This window comes from Jatropha curcas, chromosome 7 (genome assembly GCF_041381405.1).
Source record: "Jatropha curcas cultivar XTBG-Jc1 chromosome 7, XTBG_Jcur_1.0, whole genome shotgun sequence".
Lineage (NCBI taxonomy): Eukaryota > Viridiplantae > Streptophyta > Magnoliopsida > Malpighiales > Euphorbiaceae > Jatropha > Jatropha curcas.
The window spans coordinates 19,290,061-19,304,626 of record NC_143157.1 but is presented as its reverse complement, the minus strand read 5'-3'; the positions used below and the strand labels follow the sequence as shown (position 1 = coordinate 19,304,626).

Here is a 14,566-nt window from a genome sequence, read left to right as displayed (position 1 = left end):
ACATGCTGGATTTTATGAAAGTCAATGATTATATATTAAATTTTATATTTGGTTATAAGAGATGTGTAACTAAATAGTATTACCATATTTTTTATATATCTTATATACTATTTAATATAATTTAGATTTAAATAGAAAATTAATATGTCAATCAAAATTACCTTTGGTTTTTCAACGAATCAAATTAAATCGTTAATAATATTTTTGTCAAACTTAGTAAAGGCATTTTTGACAATATTAATGTTGTCCACCTATTCTCACTAATATATATATATATATATATATAGTCTTTTTCTTTTTCCCGATTGTATACTACAAGCATAGATAAGTCTTCGTTTCTTAAAAGTTAGATTTAGTTTATTAATTAGGTATTTTATTTTGTTAAACTACAAGTCGTCATGAAAAATTTCCCTCGTGAAAAATTACATTTTAAATATTTAAAAATATAGAAAAATTAATTTGGCTTCCCTAAAAGCTTAAAAAAATTTTGTTTCACTTCCCAAAATAATTGTCCTAGCTCGGCCCTTGTTCGTAATATTCCATTTCGGCTTGTCCAAATAAGTTCATTTCCAAGTCTAACAGAGCAGGTTTTAGTCATTTTCAAACCTTTTAAAGTTTTCTTAACAACTGAAATACTTAAAATTTCAAATGCAGCACCAAAATATGAATTAAACTAATTTCTAACCAGTAATTAGTAGCAGAGAGATAAGCACTTGTTTGTTTTAGTTCAAAATTCAAAAAAATTGCGAACTAAACTGAATGAAATTTTTCTGATGGACTAAAATCTGAAATCGAACAGCATATAAACCAAAAGGGTATGATTCAATTCATTTTCAATTATTTGTGGCATGTTTCAACTTTTCTTTTGGATTTAATCAAACTGACTCATATTAAAAAGTTTTCTATTCTTTATTAAAATCAAAATGGAACTAATTTTTAAGATATTAAATCGAACTGAATTGAGCGTAAAAATTACACTTTACTCTTACTTGAAAAAACTTAATAAATGCTCGCAAAGACTAGAGAAATTGTTGGAAAGTATTCTTGGATTTAGGTCAAACCGATTATTGCAATGTTGAGATCAATCTTCCTTAGAAAAATAGTTTTACTATTACTAATTTTGGTCAAACCGAATTAATTAGTTTACTTATAACAATCCATGAATTTGAAATAACGGGGAATGAAAACCAGTGTGCAAGTCGACATTTCCTTATTGACTTTGTTGTAGTTGTAAAAAAGATGGTAAGATTTTCGAAGATTTGGGAAATGAAAATTTAATGCATATATTTTTATCTTAAAAAAGACATAATATATTAGAATACTCAGAATTTTATTATTTTTTTTCAATTTTATCCTAATTTCAACCTTTTATAACTTCAATTACAATTAAAAATGAAATTAAAAACAAAAAATTATTTCCATCATTTTTTTAATCATAATGTGACTCATAAAATTTTTTTTAAAAAAAGCTTTTAAATATTCTATTAGTTTAAACAAATAATGCAACATTTAAATAACATACATTTTTGATATTTACCAAAAAAATCTCCAAGTATGATATAAAAATTAAATTAATAAAATATAATCTTTTATTTTATATTTTTTTATTTGTTTATATTTTTAGCATGAAAAAATCCTAATTCTTCTCGTAAGTTGAGTCCAGCAGGGGTTAGAGGCGAGCTAAGGTATGACAACAGAGTAGTTAAATGTATTTTTTATCACTCAGTTGGTATTTTGAATTCGAATAAGGGGGAACTCCTTGCTTTCTTTTCAGCTATTGAGTTTTATTAGTATTCAAATGTTAAGAATTTTCCTTTGATTGTGAAGTCTGATGCTAAAAATACTTTGTGCTGGATTATTCAGAAGATTATGAGGGCATGGAAATGGTGGGAGAAGTTTAACAAGTTTGATAAGATTTTGTCTCAACTCAACCAGGTTCAGTTTGTTTTTGTTTCAAGCGATGACAATCATTTTGCAGATTTTAAACTAAGAAAGGTGTTTCTCCTTCAAGTCCATTCTTAGATTGGATTTAACTTCATTGTTTTTTTTTTTTTTTTTTTGGATTTTCTCTCTTTGTACTATCAGCAGTTCTAGCATTTTTAGTACTCTTCTCTTGTCTTGGGAGATGTTTTTAATGTGGTTCTTCTGCTCCATTTGTTTTGGGTTTTCTTGTCAATTTCGAGTTTGGATTCGGGTGCATAGGGTAAGCATGTTGGCTTGGGAGTAGTTACTCCGTTTTGGTAAGTTTTGTCCTATTACTACCTTTAATAAATTTTTAATATTCTCATTGCTGATAAAAAAAAAACTTTTTTAATTTTTAAGATTAATAATATATATAGTCAAATTATTATTAATTTAGTAAAAAACTGTTATAAAGGAGGTTCTCATTTTGAGACTATGCAAAATAATTATACAAATTTTGCAATAAAGCTTTATTCCACCAATAAAGACTATGCGATACCTTCCTCAAGTTCTTAACTTATAAGACTGACATTTTTTTTAATCTTAAATCCTTAATTTTCTAGTATGCAAATTATGTTGAGACAGTTCAACCGATAGACTGTATATTCTTTAATATTCTACCTTGGCAGCAGCTGAGTTGTACTCATCCCATTTACTGAGGATGTTCCATGGTTGGTGGATGAAGAATCTGCTTCAGGCTTATTCCTTTCTGTGAAAAAGCCAGGCTGCTTCGGTTTCGGCAATAAACTCTCACTGCTTAACATTACAACTACAGATGCCATGCTTGGTCTGTCTTCTGGACGCTGTTGAACACATAAAAGACCCACTTGAATGCATCGTAACACTTCAGACATGGCTAAAGATTCTAGCTTTCTATCAACTAATTCCATTGAACTCTCTTCTATCCACAGTTTCCATGCCTGTAAAATCAAGAACAATAAAGATTAAAAATTTATTCCAATTAGTAATTGAGTGACTGTGCCAGCAAAAGTTCTTACATGTCCAAGTAGATTGTGGTTGTGTTCTTGGTGGAAGAACCCTCTGTTTTTCTTTCCACTTACTATCTCCAGTACTAATACGCCAAAGCTGAAGACGTCTGATTTCATGGAGAAAAGCCCGTCCACTGCGTACTCCGTCGACATGTAACCACTGCAAAGTGAAACATAGTAATGGAACTATATTTTTTGCTATCTTAAATTTGAAATTCCCAACAGGGGAGAACTGAAAATGAATAATAAGTGCAGATGTGTACTTACTATGTTCCTGCCACTCTATTTGTATTAGCCTCTGTTTGGTCTCCCCCAAATATTGTAGCCAAACCAAAGTCAGAAATTTTGGGATTCATGTCCTTATCCAATAACACATTGCTTGCTTTGAGATCTCTGTGTATAATCCTTAGTCTAGAGTCTTGATGAAGATAAAGAAGCCCTCCGGCAATTCCTCCAATAATGTGAAAGCGCTTTTTCCAATCTAGAAAATTGCTTCTCATTTGATCTGATATATTTGTCATCTATTAGTAGAATGTTTAACTAGATTAACATAAAACAAGTTGTGAAATAGTAATTATAGACAAGAGAGAAGTTCAAACCGAAAATGAAAAAATCTAAGCTCTTGTTCGGCATGAATTCATATATCAACATTTTTTCATCTTTCTCAATGCAACAGCCAAGAAGTTTAACAAGATTTCTGTGCTGAAGTTTTGCAATCAAAGTAACTTCATTTTTGAACTCTGTTAACCCTTTTCCAGAACTCTTTGAAAGCCTTTTCAATGCTATTTCTTGCCCATTAGTCAATGTACCCTGAAAACCATTGTTACAGAAACTGAAGATCTTTGTAGTTGCAGAGATAATATGTTATGTACCATATTTAATATTCAAATCTGTTGTGGTGGTGTACACTCAAGTGGGACCCACACACAAATGAAAAGAAAAAGAAAAAAAAAGGGGGAAAAACGTGTTATTTTTTTTTCAAAGGTTGGCAGCCAACCATTCAAAGGTTGGCATGCCATTTGACAAAGGAGTGCCGTGCATTGGTAATGCACGGCTCTCTCAAATTCTCTCATATCCTGCCTATAAATAGAGGCAGATGCACCTCACAATGCACACACCAGAAAGAGAAAAAATGTAGCGAGCGAGTTTTTTAGTTTTAGGATGGGTTTCCTAAAACTAGGGGAGAGAAAAATAGTGAGGAAATATTATGGGGTGTTTTTGGGAAATACTTTGTGTGCCACTATTTTGTATTACTCTCTTTTTGCACCTATTATTTTTAATAGTAGAAGAATTATTTGGAGTTTGTCTCGTGGACGTAGCCCTAAACAGTTGAGGGTGAACCACGTAAATTTCTATGTGTCCCATTTTAATATTTCCACTGCTTAATTATTTTCGTAATTTTATTGTCGGTATCCTAACAAATGGTATCAGAGCCGAAGGTTTCGGCAGGTCCAGCTGATCAGATAGAGGTACCGGATCCGTGGATATATTTTGAAAATAAATATACCATGATGAAGAGAAAATTACGACGAGTCCATTGGTGTTGTCCGCTCGAAAAAATATTGCAGAATCGACTTAGTAATGAATAGTAAAATAGTAACTCAAAGTTGATGGTGAACAGTACTATTGGCGTTACTGTTGCTGAGTTTCAAGTAAGCCCAGCACTATTCACGCATAGTACTATTCACGTGCACAGTTACTATTCATGTATACAGTTACTATTTGAGTGTACTGTTACTATTCATAGTCACTATTCACATATACTGCTGTTCACGTATACGGTTTATGTTGGTGATGATTTTCTGCGCAAGTCAAAATGGACAAGCAAAATGATCAATCTAAATGGCGGGAATTACCATATATGGAGAAATGAGAGATCTCCTTATGGTAATTAAAATGCATTTGCCTGTGTTTAGTTCAACTAAACCAGAAGACAAGACTGATGAGGAATGGGTTTTTGAGCATGCGTCCAAATCTCAGTTGGTAGATTTGATGATGAAGGTTTCTGTAGCACCTTCAGAAATGGTCAGTGGAAGCTCACAAAAGGTTCATTTGTGGTAGCTAAAGACCGAAAGCTGTACGTGATGCATGTAAGACACTTTGAGTGTAGCGGAGAATGACAGTACAGTTGAATTGTGGCATAAACAACTACGCCACATGAGTAAGAAAACTCTAGCAAGAAGGAATGTACTACCTAGATCGGATGAAGTTCACCTAGACAAGTGTCCTGATTGTATGACGGGAAAGCTAAACAGAGTAGCTTTCAAGATTACCCCTCCTTCTAGAATGAAGAATGTATTAGATCTGATTCATTCAGATTTGTGTGGACCATTGACGATGTCGTATGGTGGAAATCGATATTTTGTGATAATTATCGATGACCATTCTAGGAAGACTTGGGTATGCACATTGAAGTCTTCTAAACCTGGTTGAGAGACAGACAGGCAAGAAGCTGAAGTGTATCAGGACAGATAATGGTGGAGAATACACCGGGCCATTTGATGCTTTCTGCAAAGAGCATGGCATTCGACATCAAACGACACCTCCCAAGACGCCGCAAGTGAATGGTTTGGCTGAGAGGATGAACAGAACTTTGATGGAGAGAGTCAGATGTTTACTCTCACATGCAAAGTTGTCTAAAAGATTTGGGGTGAAGCGTTACTCACAGCAGTTCGCCGTTCACTCTGTTTCCCTCTACAGTATGATACTCCAAAGAGAGTATGGTTAGGAAAGGATGTTTCCTATGATCATTTGCGGGTGTTTGATTGCAAAGCCTTCGTACATGTCCCAAAGGATGAACGGTCGAAGCTTGATGTCAAGACTAGACAGTGTGTATTCATTGGCTATGGCCAAGACCAATTTGGCTATAAGTTTTATGACCCAATCTAGAAGATGATTATAAGAAATCGTGATGCTGTATTTGTTGAAGATCAGACTATTGAAGATATTGAAGCAGAATGCCAATAGATCTGATGAAGACTCAACAGACATACAGAGAGTTCCTCCAATAGAACGCAGACGAATTGGAGATGAAGAAAATGTTCCACAAGAACAAGTGCCAGAGTTAGAAAATCCAGAAGTTCCTAATCAGAATGCACCAGATGAAGATTATGGTGTTCATGTTCAGCTACCAGCACCGGAAGGTTCTCAAACATTAAGAAGATCTAGTAGAGTTTGACAACCATCTACTAGATATCCAGTCAAAGAGTATGTACTGACGACTGACTGGGGAGAACGTGAAAGCTTTGAAGAAGCTATGGGAAATGAACACAAGAGGAACTGGATTGAAGCCATGCAAGATGAAATGAAATCCTTGCATAAGGATGAAACATTTGAGCTGGTGAAGTTGCCTAAAGGCAAGAAAGCTTTGAAGAACAAGTGGGTGTTCAGGATCAAGCATGAAGAACATAGCTCCCAACCACGAGTCAAAGTTAGACTGGTTGTGAAAGGATTCAATCAAAGAAAGGGTATTGATTTTGATCTTTTCACCAGTTGTGAAAATGACATCCATTCGAAAAGTGCTTGGAATGGCTGCCAGTTTTGAACTGGAAATCGAGCAAATGGATGGAAAGACTACCTTCCTACATGGAGATTTGGAAGAAGAAATATACATGGAGCAGTCAGAGGGTTTCGTAGATAAAGAGGATTGTGTTTGCAAACTGAAGAAGAGCCTGTATGGCTTGAAGCAAGCACTGAGACAGTGGTACAAGAAGCTTGAGTCTGTTATGGGGGAGCATGGCTATGGAAATACTACTTCAGATCATTGTGTTTCTATTCTCTGATGATGACTACATTGTTTTTGCTCTATGTGGTTGATATGGTGACTGTTGGTCAGAATTCATGGCTTGAAGATACAGCTAAGTAAGTCTTTTTCATGAAAGACTTAGGACCAGCAAAGCAAATTCTTGGCATGAAGATAGAAGAGCCAAGAAATTATGGTTGTCACAGGAGAAGTACATTGAGAAAGTACTGCAAAGGTTTAGAATGGAAAACGCTAAAGCGGTTAGTTATCTTCTTACTAATCACTTTAAATTGAGTTCTAAACAGTGCCCTTCTACGGATGGAGAGAAGGAAGAGATGGAAAAGATTCCATATGCTTCAGCAGTTGGAAGCTTGATGTATGCCGTGGTTTGTACACGGCCAGATATTGCTCACTCAGTCGGAGTAGTGAGTCGGTTTCTTTTAAATTCTAAAAAGGAACACTGGACTGCAATGAAATGGATTTTCAGGATAACCAATCACATTTGCAGGGGGAGCCGTCTCGTGGCAATCAAGATTACTGAAGCGTGCAAAGAGTTGCTGTGTAACAATAGGACCAAGACCAGAAAAAGATCTACAGGTGGTGCCTTGTGTCGAAAGTCTTCCCGACAAAAGGAGGTCGGGCGGCGTGTCCCGTAAAGTTGTAGCGGCGGTACAAGATGGTGGGCAGATCTAATATATTATAGCTGCAGGGGAGATGATGGCTAACGTCTCCACTTGAGTGTGCAGGGGGAGATTTGTTGTGGTGGTGCCCACTCAAGTGGGACCCACACACAAATGAAAAGAAAAAAAAAAAAGGGAAAAAATGTGTTATTTTTTTTTTTCAAAGGTTGGCATGCCATTTGACAGAGGAGTGCCGTGCATTGGTAATGCACGGCTCTCTCAAATTCTCTCATATCCTGCCTATAAATAGAGGCAGATGCACCTCACAATGCACACACCAGAAAGAGAAAAAATGTAGCGAGCTAGTTTTTTAGTTTTAGGATAGGTTTCCTAAAACTAGGGGAGAGAAAAATAGTAGAAGAATTATTCGGAGTTTGTCCCGTGGACGTAGCCCTAAACAGTTGAAAATCGTTACTTTACCTTGTAGACAGGTCCAAAACCACCTTGCCCCAGTTTGTTGAAAAATTATCTGTGGCTTTAGCTATTGTAGGCAAATCAAATATTGGCAATTCCATGTCTTCCTTTACCTCTCCATCTTCATAACCTTCATAATCACATATTGGCAAATCAAGTATTCTCAGTGGGTATATTCATGAGATAATATGGCACTAACCTTACTAGCTAATTCCTTTTCTTGAAACAGACAAATTTTTTGGTAGAAAGAAAGATTTGGACCAATGAGCCCAGACTCGATTTTACTGTATTCAGTGCTGTGAGTTTCGAGTTTGAATCCTCCCCGGAGCCAAGTTGAAAGAATTAGAGGAAAAAAAAGAGTTTTTTATGTACCTGATCGTTTTGAAGAGGACATTTTAATATTGATATCTTGACCACCTTGAGTGTAATATCTCATATCAATCAGTTCACCAAACCATAGCACGCAGCCACTGCCATCTCCAATGATGTTTGAATTTGCATATGCAGTGCAAGAACAGTTTTTTGAACACATTTCTTTACATTCTGCAAGTGTCATATTCATATCATACTAAGAATCAGATGTATCTGGTAACTTCAATCCTATATACTTATGAAAAACGTAACCCTTTTTGCAATACAATGGAGTTTTTCGAACACAGTGATTGCTCCTATTTTTGGAAGATTCCAATATAAAGCCCTCTAAGCAATCACATGTATGAGAATTATCAATAATATTACATTTCATATTAGCACCACAAACTGAGTACTTATCACATTCATCTAATGGTGCAGAATATATATTTGTCCAAGGAAGAGTATTCTTACAAAACGCTCCAAGAAGCCCGATCGATTCATTAATAACCTGGACAATAGAGCACCTTCAACCTGATAACTATAATAGACTCCATTTTTATTCAATTCAAATTCATATGTGAAGATATTAGAATTTGATGGCAACTGGGGAGTTCCTGTAAATCGAACGCCATTCCACGAACCAAGTCTGTAATGCTTAGAAGTTCCATTTCTCACAACAAGCTGACGAAATCCAGCAGGATCTATCCAGAATGAAAATTGGCCGTGGCCAGGATTATCTTCACTCTTCCAAGATGTTAGGAACGTCTCTTGACCAGTTAAAAAATTCCTTCCTATTTTCATTCCAGGAAGTAATGTATCACATGGAGAATCAAAACTCTGCCACAGCAAATTAGTACCATTCCTGTCTTGGACAACTAAATTTCCCGAGTCCAAAAGCTGCACAACTGGATTTTGGACATTGCTTGTTTTGTTAGATGACCAAACTGTGTTATTTTTGCTATTTAAGATGATTAGAAGGCTTTGGTTAGAGATAAGCAAAACTCCTGAGCGATCAATAAGTGGGGTTTCTCTGTTTGCTACCCAAATTACTGCATAAGCTGATGGATCTTTGTACCATATTCCTAAATAACGCTTTTTTGAATTTTCTGGTTCGAAAAATCCCAGCTCAAACTTTCCACCAGCTGAAACTAGAGTCTTACCGTCTTTGATGGATTTATTGAACAGAATGATAAGACTAAAAGTTAGTTATTTTTAAATATGTACACAGCTAGATTAGCTTTATCTCTTGTAAACCTCTTGTGCTTATCTGTTGTAACTGTAACATATGTATATATGATTATTGAGATGAATGGGAAATACACAAGTTAAACAGTCATTATTTGTGACTCTGTTTTATGGTATCAGAGCCGAAAACCCACTGGTTTTCGTTTTTCTTAGACTTTTCGTATTTTTCGGTTTGGACCTAAGTTATTTGTCTCATTTTAATGGCTTCTTCATCCAATGTTCCAAATCTCACTCACTCCTCTGGAAGAACTCTTATTTCTTTCAGTGCGTCTCAATTTCCATTAAAATTGACGCAGCAGAATTATCCTGCTTGGCGTGCACAGGTTCTCCCTGTTCTTAAAGGGCATAACTTAATGGGATACGTTGATCGGTCTCTTAAGTGTCCATCTCCAATTGTTCGTACAAATGATAAAGATGAAATTAATAAAGACTATGAGTTTTGGATCTGTCAAGACCAACTAGTTTTGGCTGCCATTATTGCAGCAACAAGCTTTTCCGCTATGCATATTGTTTCTTCTGCTGAGTCCGCAGCTGATGCCTGGGAAAAGATTCAAACATCTTGTGCCAATAAGTCGGCTACAAGGATTCTCTCTCTTAGAGACAAGCTGACCAATCTCAAGAGAGAGTCTTGTCCTATTTCTGATTATTTGCAATCGGTGAAAGCTATTTCCGAAGATTTAGCACTCTCTGGGAATCCAGTTTCAGATATTGATTTGGTAATTCATGTTCTAAATGGTGTAGGATCTGAGTATCGTGATATTGCAGCGGCAGTTAGAGCTCGCGATACGGTTATCTCCTTTGAAGAACTTCAAGACAAACTCCAAGCTCATGAGTTATATCTCAAAAAGGTTGATCCCTCGTTTGATTCCTCACCCATCACAGCCAATTTTGTGCGGAAAAGAACCAACTTTCGACAAAATTCTCAAGGACAGAATCACAGAGTTTCGACTGAAAATTCTAATTCTGATGGACATCGAAATTATTCTGAAAATTCAACAAGGTATAAAAGGGGTTCTGGTGGTTCACGAGTTGTTTGCCAAATCTGTGAACGACCTGGTCATATAGCTAAACAGTGCTTTGGTGCTAAAGATTACTTCAAAGATAATTTTCCCATGCCTAGAGCTCATCATGCTGCTGCTCAAGAGCCTCAGAACTGGATTCTGGATACCGGTGCCTCTCACCATGTAATTAATGATCTGCAGAACCTGGCATTACATGCTCCATATGAAGGTTTGGATGAGCTCCATCTTACTGATGGTACTGGTTTACGCATTACACATGTTGGTTCACAGTTAATTTCTTTTCCATTCAAAAATTGCTCTCTTGATAATGTTTTGTGTGTTCCCAGTGCAAAAGAAAATTTGATTTCAGTTTCTGCTTTCTGTCTAAATAATAATGTTTCGGTTGAATTCTTCTTTGATTGTTTTCTTGTTAAGGACCTGTTCACGGGGGAGATACTCACAAAGGGGCAAATTAAAAATTCTCTTTATCGTCTTTCGTCACTTCCCAAAAATCGGTCTCCAGTTGCTCATTCCATTGTTCGTGGGTCATCGTTTGTCTGGCATCAACGCCTCGGTCATCCTGCTGCTCGAGTTTGTCGTTATGTTTTGTCCAAATTTAATTTATCAGCGTCATCTTCTAGTTTTGATTGCAATTCATGCTTGTGTAATAAGAGTCATAGACTCGCATTTGGTGTCTCCTCACTTCGTAGTACTCGTCCTCTTGAATTATTGTATTCAGATGTTTGGGGGCCAGCTCCCGTTAAGTCAATTGATGGATTCAATTATTATTTAATTTTAGTTGATCACTACACTAAATACATATGGTTTTACCCCTTGAAAGCAAAATCTGATGTTGAAAATGTATTTTCAGTATTCCAAAGCTTAGTTGAGAATATGTTTAAAACAAAAATTATTTCTGTATATACAGATGGCGGTGGTGAGTTTATTGCTTTGAAAACCATATTTCAGAAGAGTGGAATTAGTCATCTTAAGACACCACCTCACACACCGCAGCATAATGGAGCTGCAGAGAGACGTCATCGCCACTTGGTAGAAACTGGTCTTACTTTACTCCAATCTGCAGCCTTACCATTTAAGTTTTGGACCTATGCCTTTCAAGCAGCTACTTATCTTATTAATAGACTACCAACACCGATTATTAATATGTCCTCACCATTTCACAAATTGTTTAACCAGCAACCCAATTATGCTAAGCTTAAAATTTTCGGATGCCTGTGTTATCCTTTTCTTCGGCCGTATAGTCATACTAAGTTTGAAGCAAAGTCCACACCGTGTGTGTTTATAGGCTATTCTTTGAGCCAAAGTGCTTATTTGTGTTATGAACCTCAAAGTCAGAGGGTGTATGTGTCTAGGCATGTGATTTTTGTGGAAAATCAATTTCCTGGTAAAAAGCTATGGAGAAAGGAACCAGGTGCTGCTATGTGGTATGATTTTAATGATAAAATTGGTGTCAGTGATCAACCGTTGCCCTGTTCAGTTAACGACTTAGGTACACCTGGTGGGCAACCTGAAACAGTGTCGTTTCCATCTGATGGCTTTATTATTTCTCCCTTTCATTCTCGGGTTCCATCGATTCCCCAAATTGTCGAATCCCTAACTCCTTCCGTCGATTTAATTTCTCCATCTGAGTCTACTGTTGCTTCTACAAGTTCAACAACGAGTCCTGTTTTGGTTGCTTCTATTTCATCTGAATCGTCTCCATTGTCTGCTTCGGTTGCGTCTTCTCAGTCAGTGTCATCTTCGAGTTCAGCTCCTCCATTGCCCACTCCAGGTACTTTGTCTTCTCTTAATTCTGTTCCTACTGAAACTACTCAACTTGCTCGCACTCATCCTATGGTTACAAGGTCTCAGAATAATATTTTTAAGCCAAAAGTTATCAATTCTGTTACCAAACATCCTATGCCTCCTTCCATTGAACCAACATGTGTAACCCAGGCTTTGAAAATTCCAGAATGGAGGAAGGCCATGTCTAATGAATTTGATGCTTTAATGGCTAATGGCACTTGGGAGCTTGTTCCTTCTTGCAGTTATCAACATTTGGTGGGTTGCAAGTGGATATTTCGGGTGAAACGAAATGCAGATGGCTCCATTGCAAAGTATAAAGCGCGTCTGGTAGCTAAAGGATATAATCAGAGACCAGGAGTAGATTTTGGAGATACTTTCAGTCCAGTATTGAAGCCAGCAACAATTCGAATAGTTCTCACCTTGGCTGTTTCGAATAACTGGAACATTTGTCAACTGGACGTTAATAATGCATTTCTTCATGGCCCATTGCAAGAGCAGGTATTTATGCAACAACCTCCTGGATTTGTGGATTCTGAAAAACCTACATATGTGTGTAAACTGGTCAAGGCACTATATGGTCTTCGCCAAGCTCCAAGAGCGTGGTATGAAGCTCTACGAGGGTGTGCGTTACAGTTTGGTTTTGAACAGTCAAAGAGTGATCATTCCCTCTTCATTTACAAAAACGACAATCTTACTTGCTTCTTTCTTGTGTATGTGGATGACTTGTTACTTACTGGCAATTGTAATAAGTTCATAAAGTTGTTCATAGCTCGGTTGTCCTCTAAGTTTTCGCTCAAAGATCCACAGCAGTTGAGTTTATTTTTGGGCATAGATATTCAGCATATAAGTGGTGGTCTATTCATGTCACAACATCATTATGTCCAAAAACTGTTAACTGTTTCGGGCATGGATGGAGCAAAATCTATTTCTACGCCGTTTGCGCCATCAACATGTTTGACAAAGAATGATTCCAACTCTTTGGCAGTTAATCCCACCGAATTCAGAAAGACAGTTGGCGCACTACAGTATTTAACCTGGACTAGACCGGACATTTGCTTTTCTGTCAATCGGTTGTCCCAATTTATGCAAAGTCCGACTACTCAACATTGGGAAGCACTTAAAAGGCTGTTAAGGTATCTTAAGTGTACAATTGATTATGGCATTATGATCACACCCCAATCTTCTATTGCTTTTCATGCATTTTCTGATGCGGATTGGGCTGGTGATCCTACTGATAGACATTCTACAACAGGTTATGTTCTCTATCTTGGAACTGTTCCTATTTCTTGGATTTCCAGAAAGCAGAAATCCGTGGCTCGCTCTTCAACAGAGGCTGAGTATCGAGCAGTGGCAGCAGCTGCATCTGAAGTTGTTTGGGTAAGCTCTTTATTACATGAACTTGGGACGGTGGTGTCGACACCTGTGCTGTATTGTGATAATATATCTACCACTTATGCTTGCCAAAATCCTGTCTATCATTCGAGAATGAAACACATAGAGATTGACCTCTATTTTGTGCGGGATCTAGTTCAGAAGGGTAAACTTCGGATATCCCATGTTTCAACTAACGATCAGTTGGCTGATTTACTGACAAAGCCATTGCCAAAATCAGCATTTATCTCAAATCGATACAAGATAGGAGTACGCAATGGTACCTCCATCTTGCGGGGGAGTATTGAACAGAATGATAAGACTAAAAGTTAGTTATTTTTAAATATGTACACAGCTAGATTAGCTTTATCTCTTGTAAACCTCTTGTGCTTATCTGTTGTAACTGTAACATATGTATATATGATTATTGAGATGAATGGGAAATACACAAGTTAAACAGTCATTATTCGTGACTCTGTTTTAGGATTGACCGGGATTAATGGTGCCTTGGGATGAAGAAGAAGGTTGTCGTAAAAATAGCACGAAGAAGAAGTAGCTTGCCAAAAGCATTTTCATGGTAGTAGTTGATTTTTTTTTTTTCTTGTTTGTTTTTTTTCAGATTGCTCTTTTACACGGAGAGTAGTTTTTCATGCTAAAATGTGGTTGAACAGCTTTGTACATATATTACTATTTGTGACATCTAAACATTAGGATAAGACTCTTCTTAAAAAAAAAAAAAAAACATTAGGATAAGACTTGCTTATACAGGATATAGAGGATAATTTAATTAATTTTTTTTCTCATTTTATTCTTATATCTACTAAACACAGTAACGAATTGAAGTCAATACTACTATAGTTTTCTCTTTAAAAGTTACTATTCATTTCATACAAAAATAATATTATTTTATTTGCCCCTAAACTTATTTTGAGATATATAATTTGCACAAAAATTAACTTTTCAATCATTTATCACCTCAACTTTGTATGAAATGAATAAAAA

The 14,566-nt window shown here is 36.4% G+C and overlaps 1 protein-coding gene across 1 annotated transcript; it reads right to left on the bottom strand.

The window, feature by feature from the left end:
• Positions 1–2,465: 2,465 nt before the first annotated feature.
• Positions 2,466–14,140, bottom strand: LOC105647072 (G-type lectin S-receptor-like serine/threonine-protein kinase At4g27290). Its single transcript, XM_089724448.1, is given in 9 exon segments — positions 2,466–2,882; positions 2,961–3,111; positions 3,219–3,456; positions 3,551–3,761; positions 7,794–7,834; positions 7,837–7,917; positions 8,049–8,606; positions 8,609–9,316; positions 14,053–14,140. Coding segments are annotated over 9 exon segments (2,379 nt in total). The 3' UTR covers positions 2,466–2,579.
• Positions 14,141–14,566: the final 426 nt, after the last annotated feature.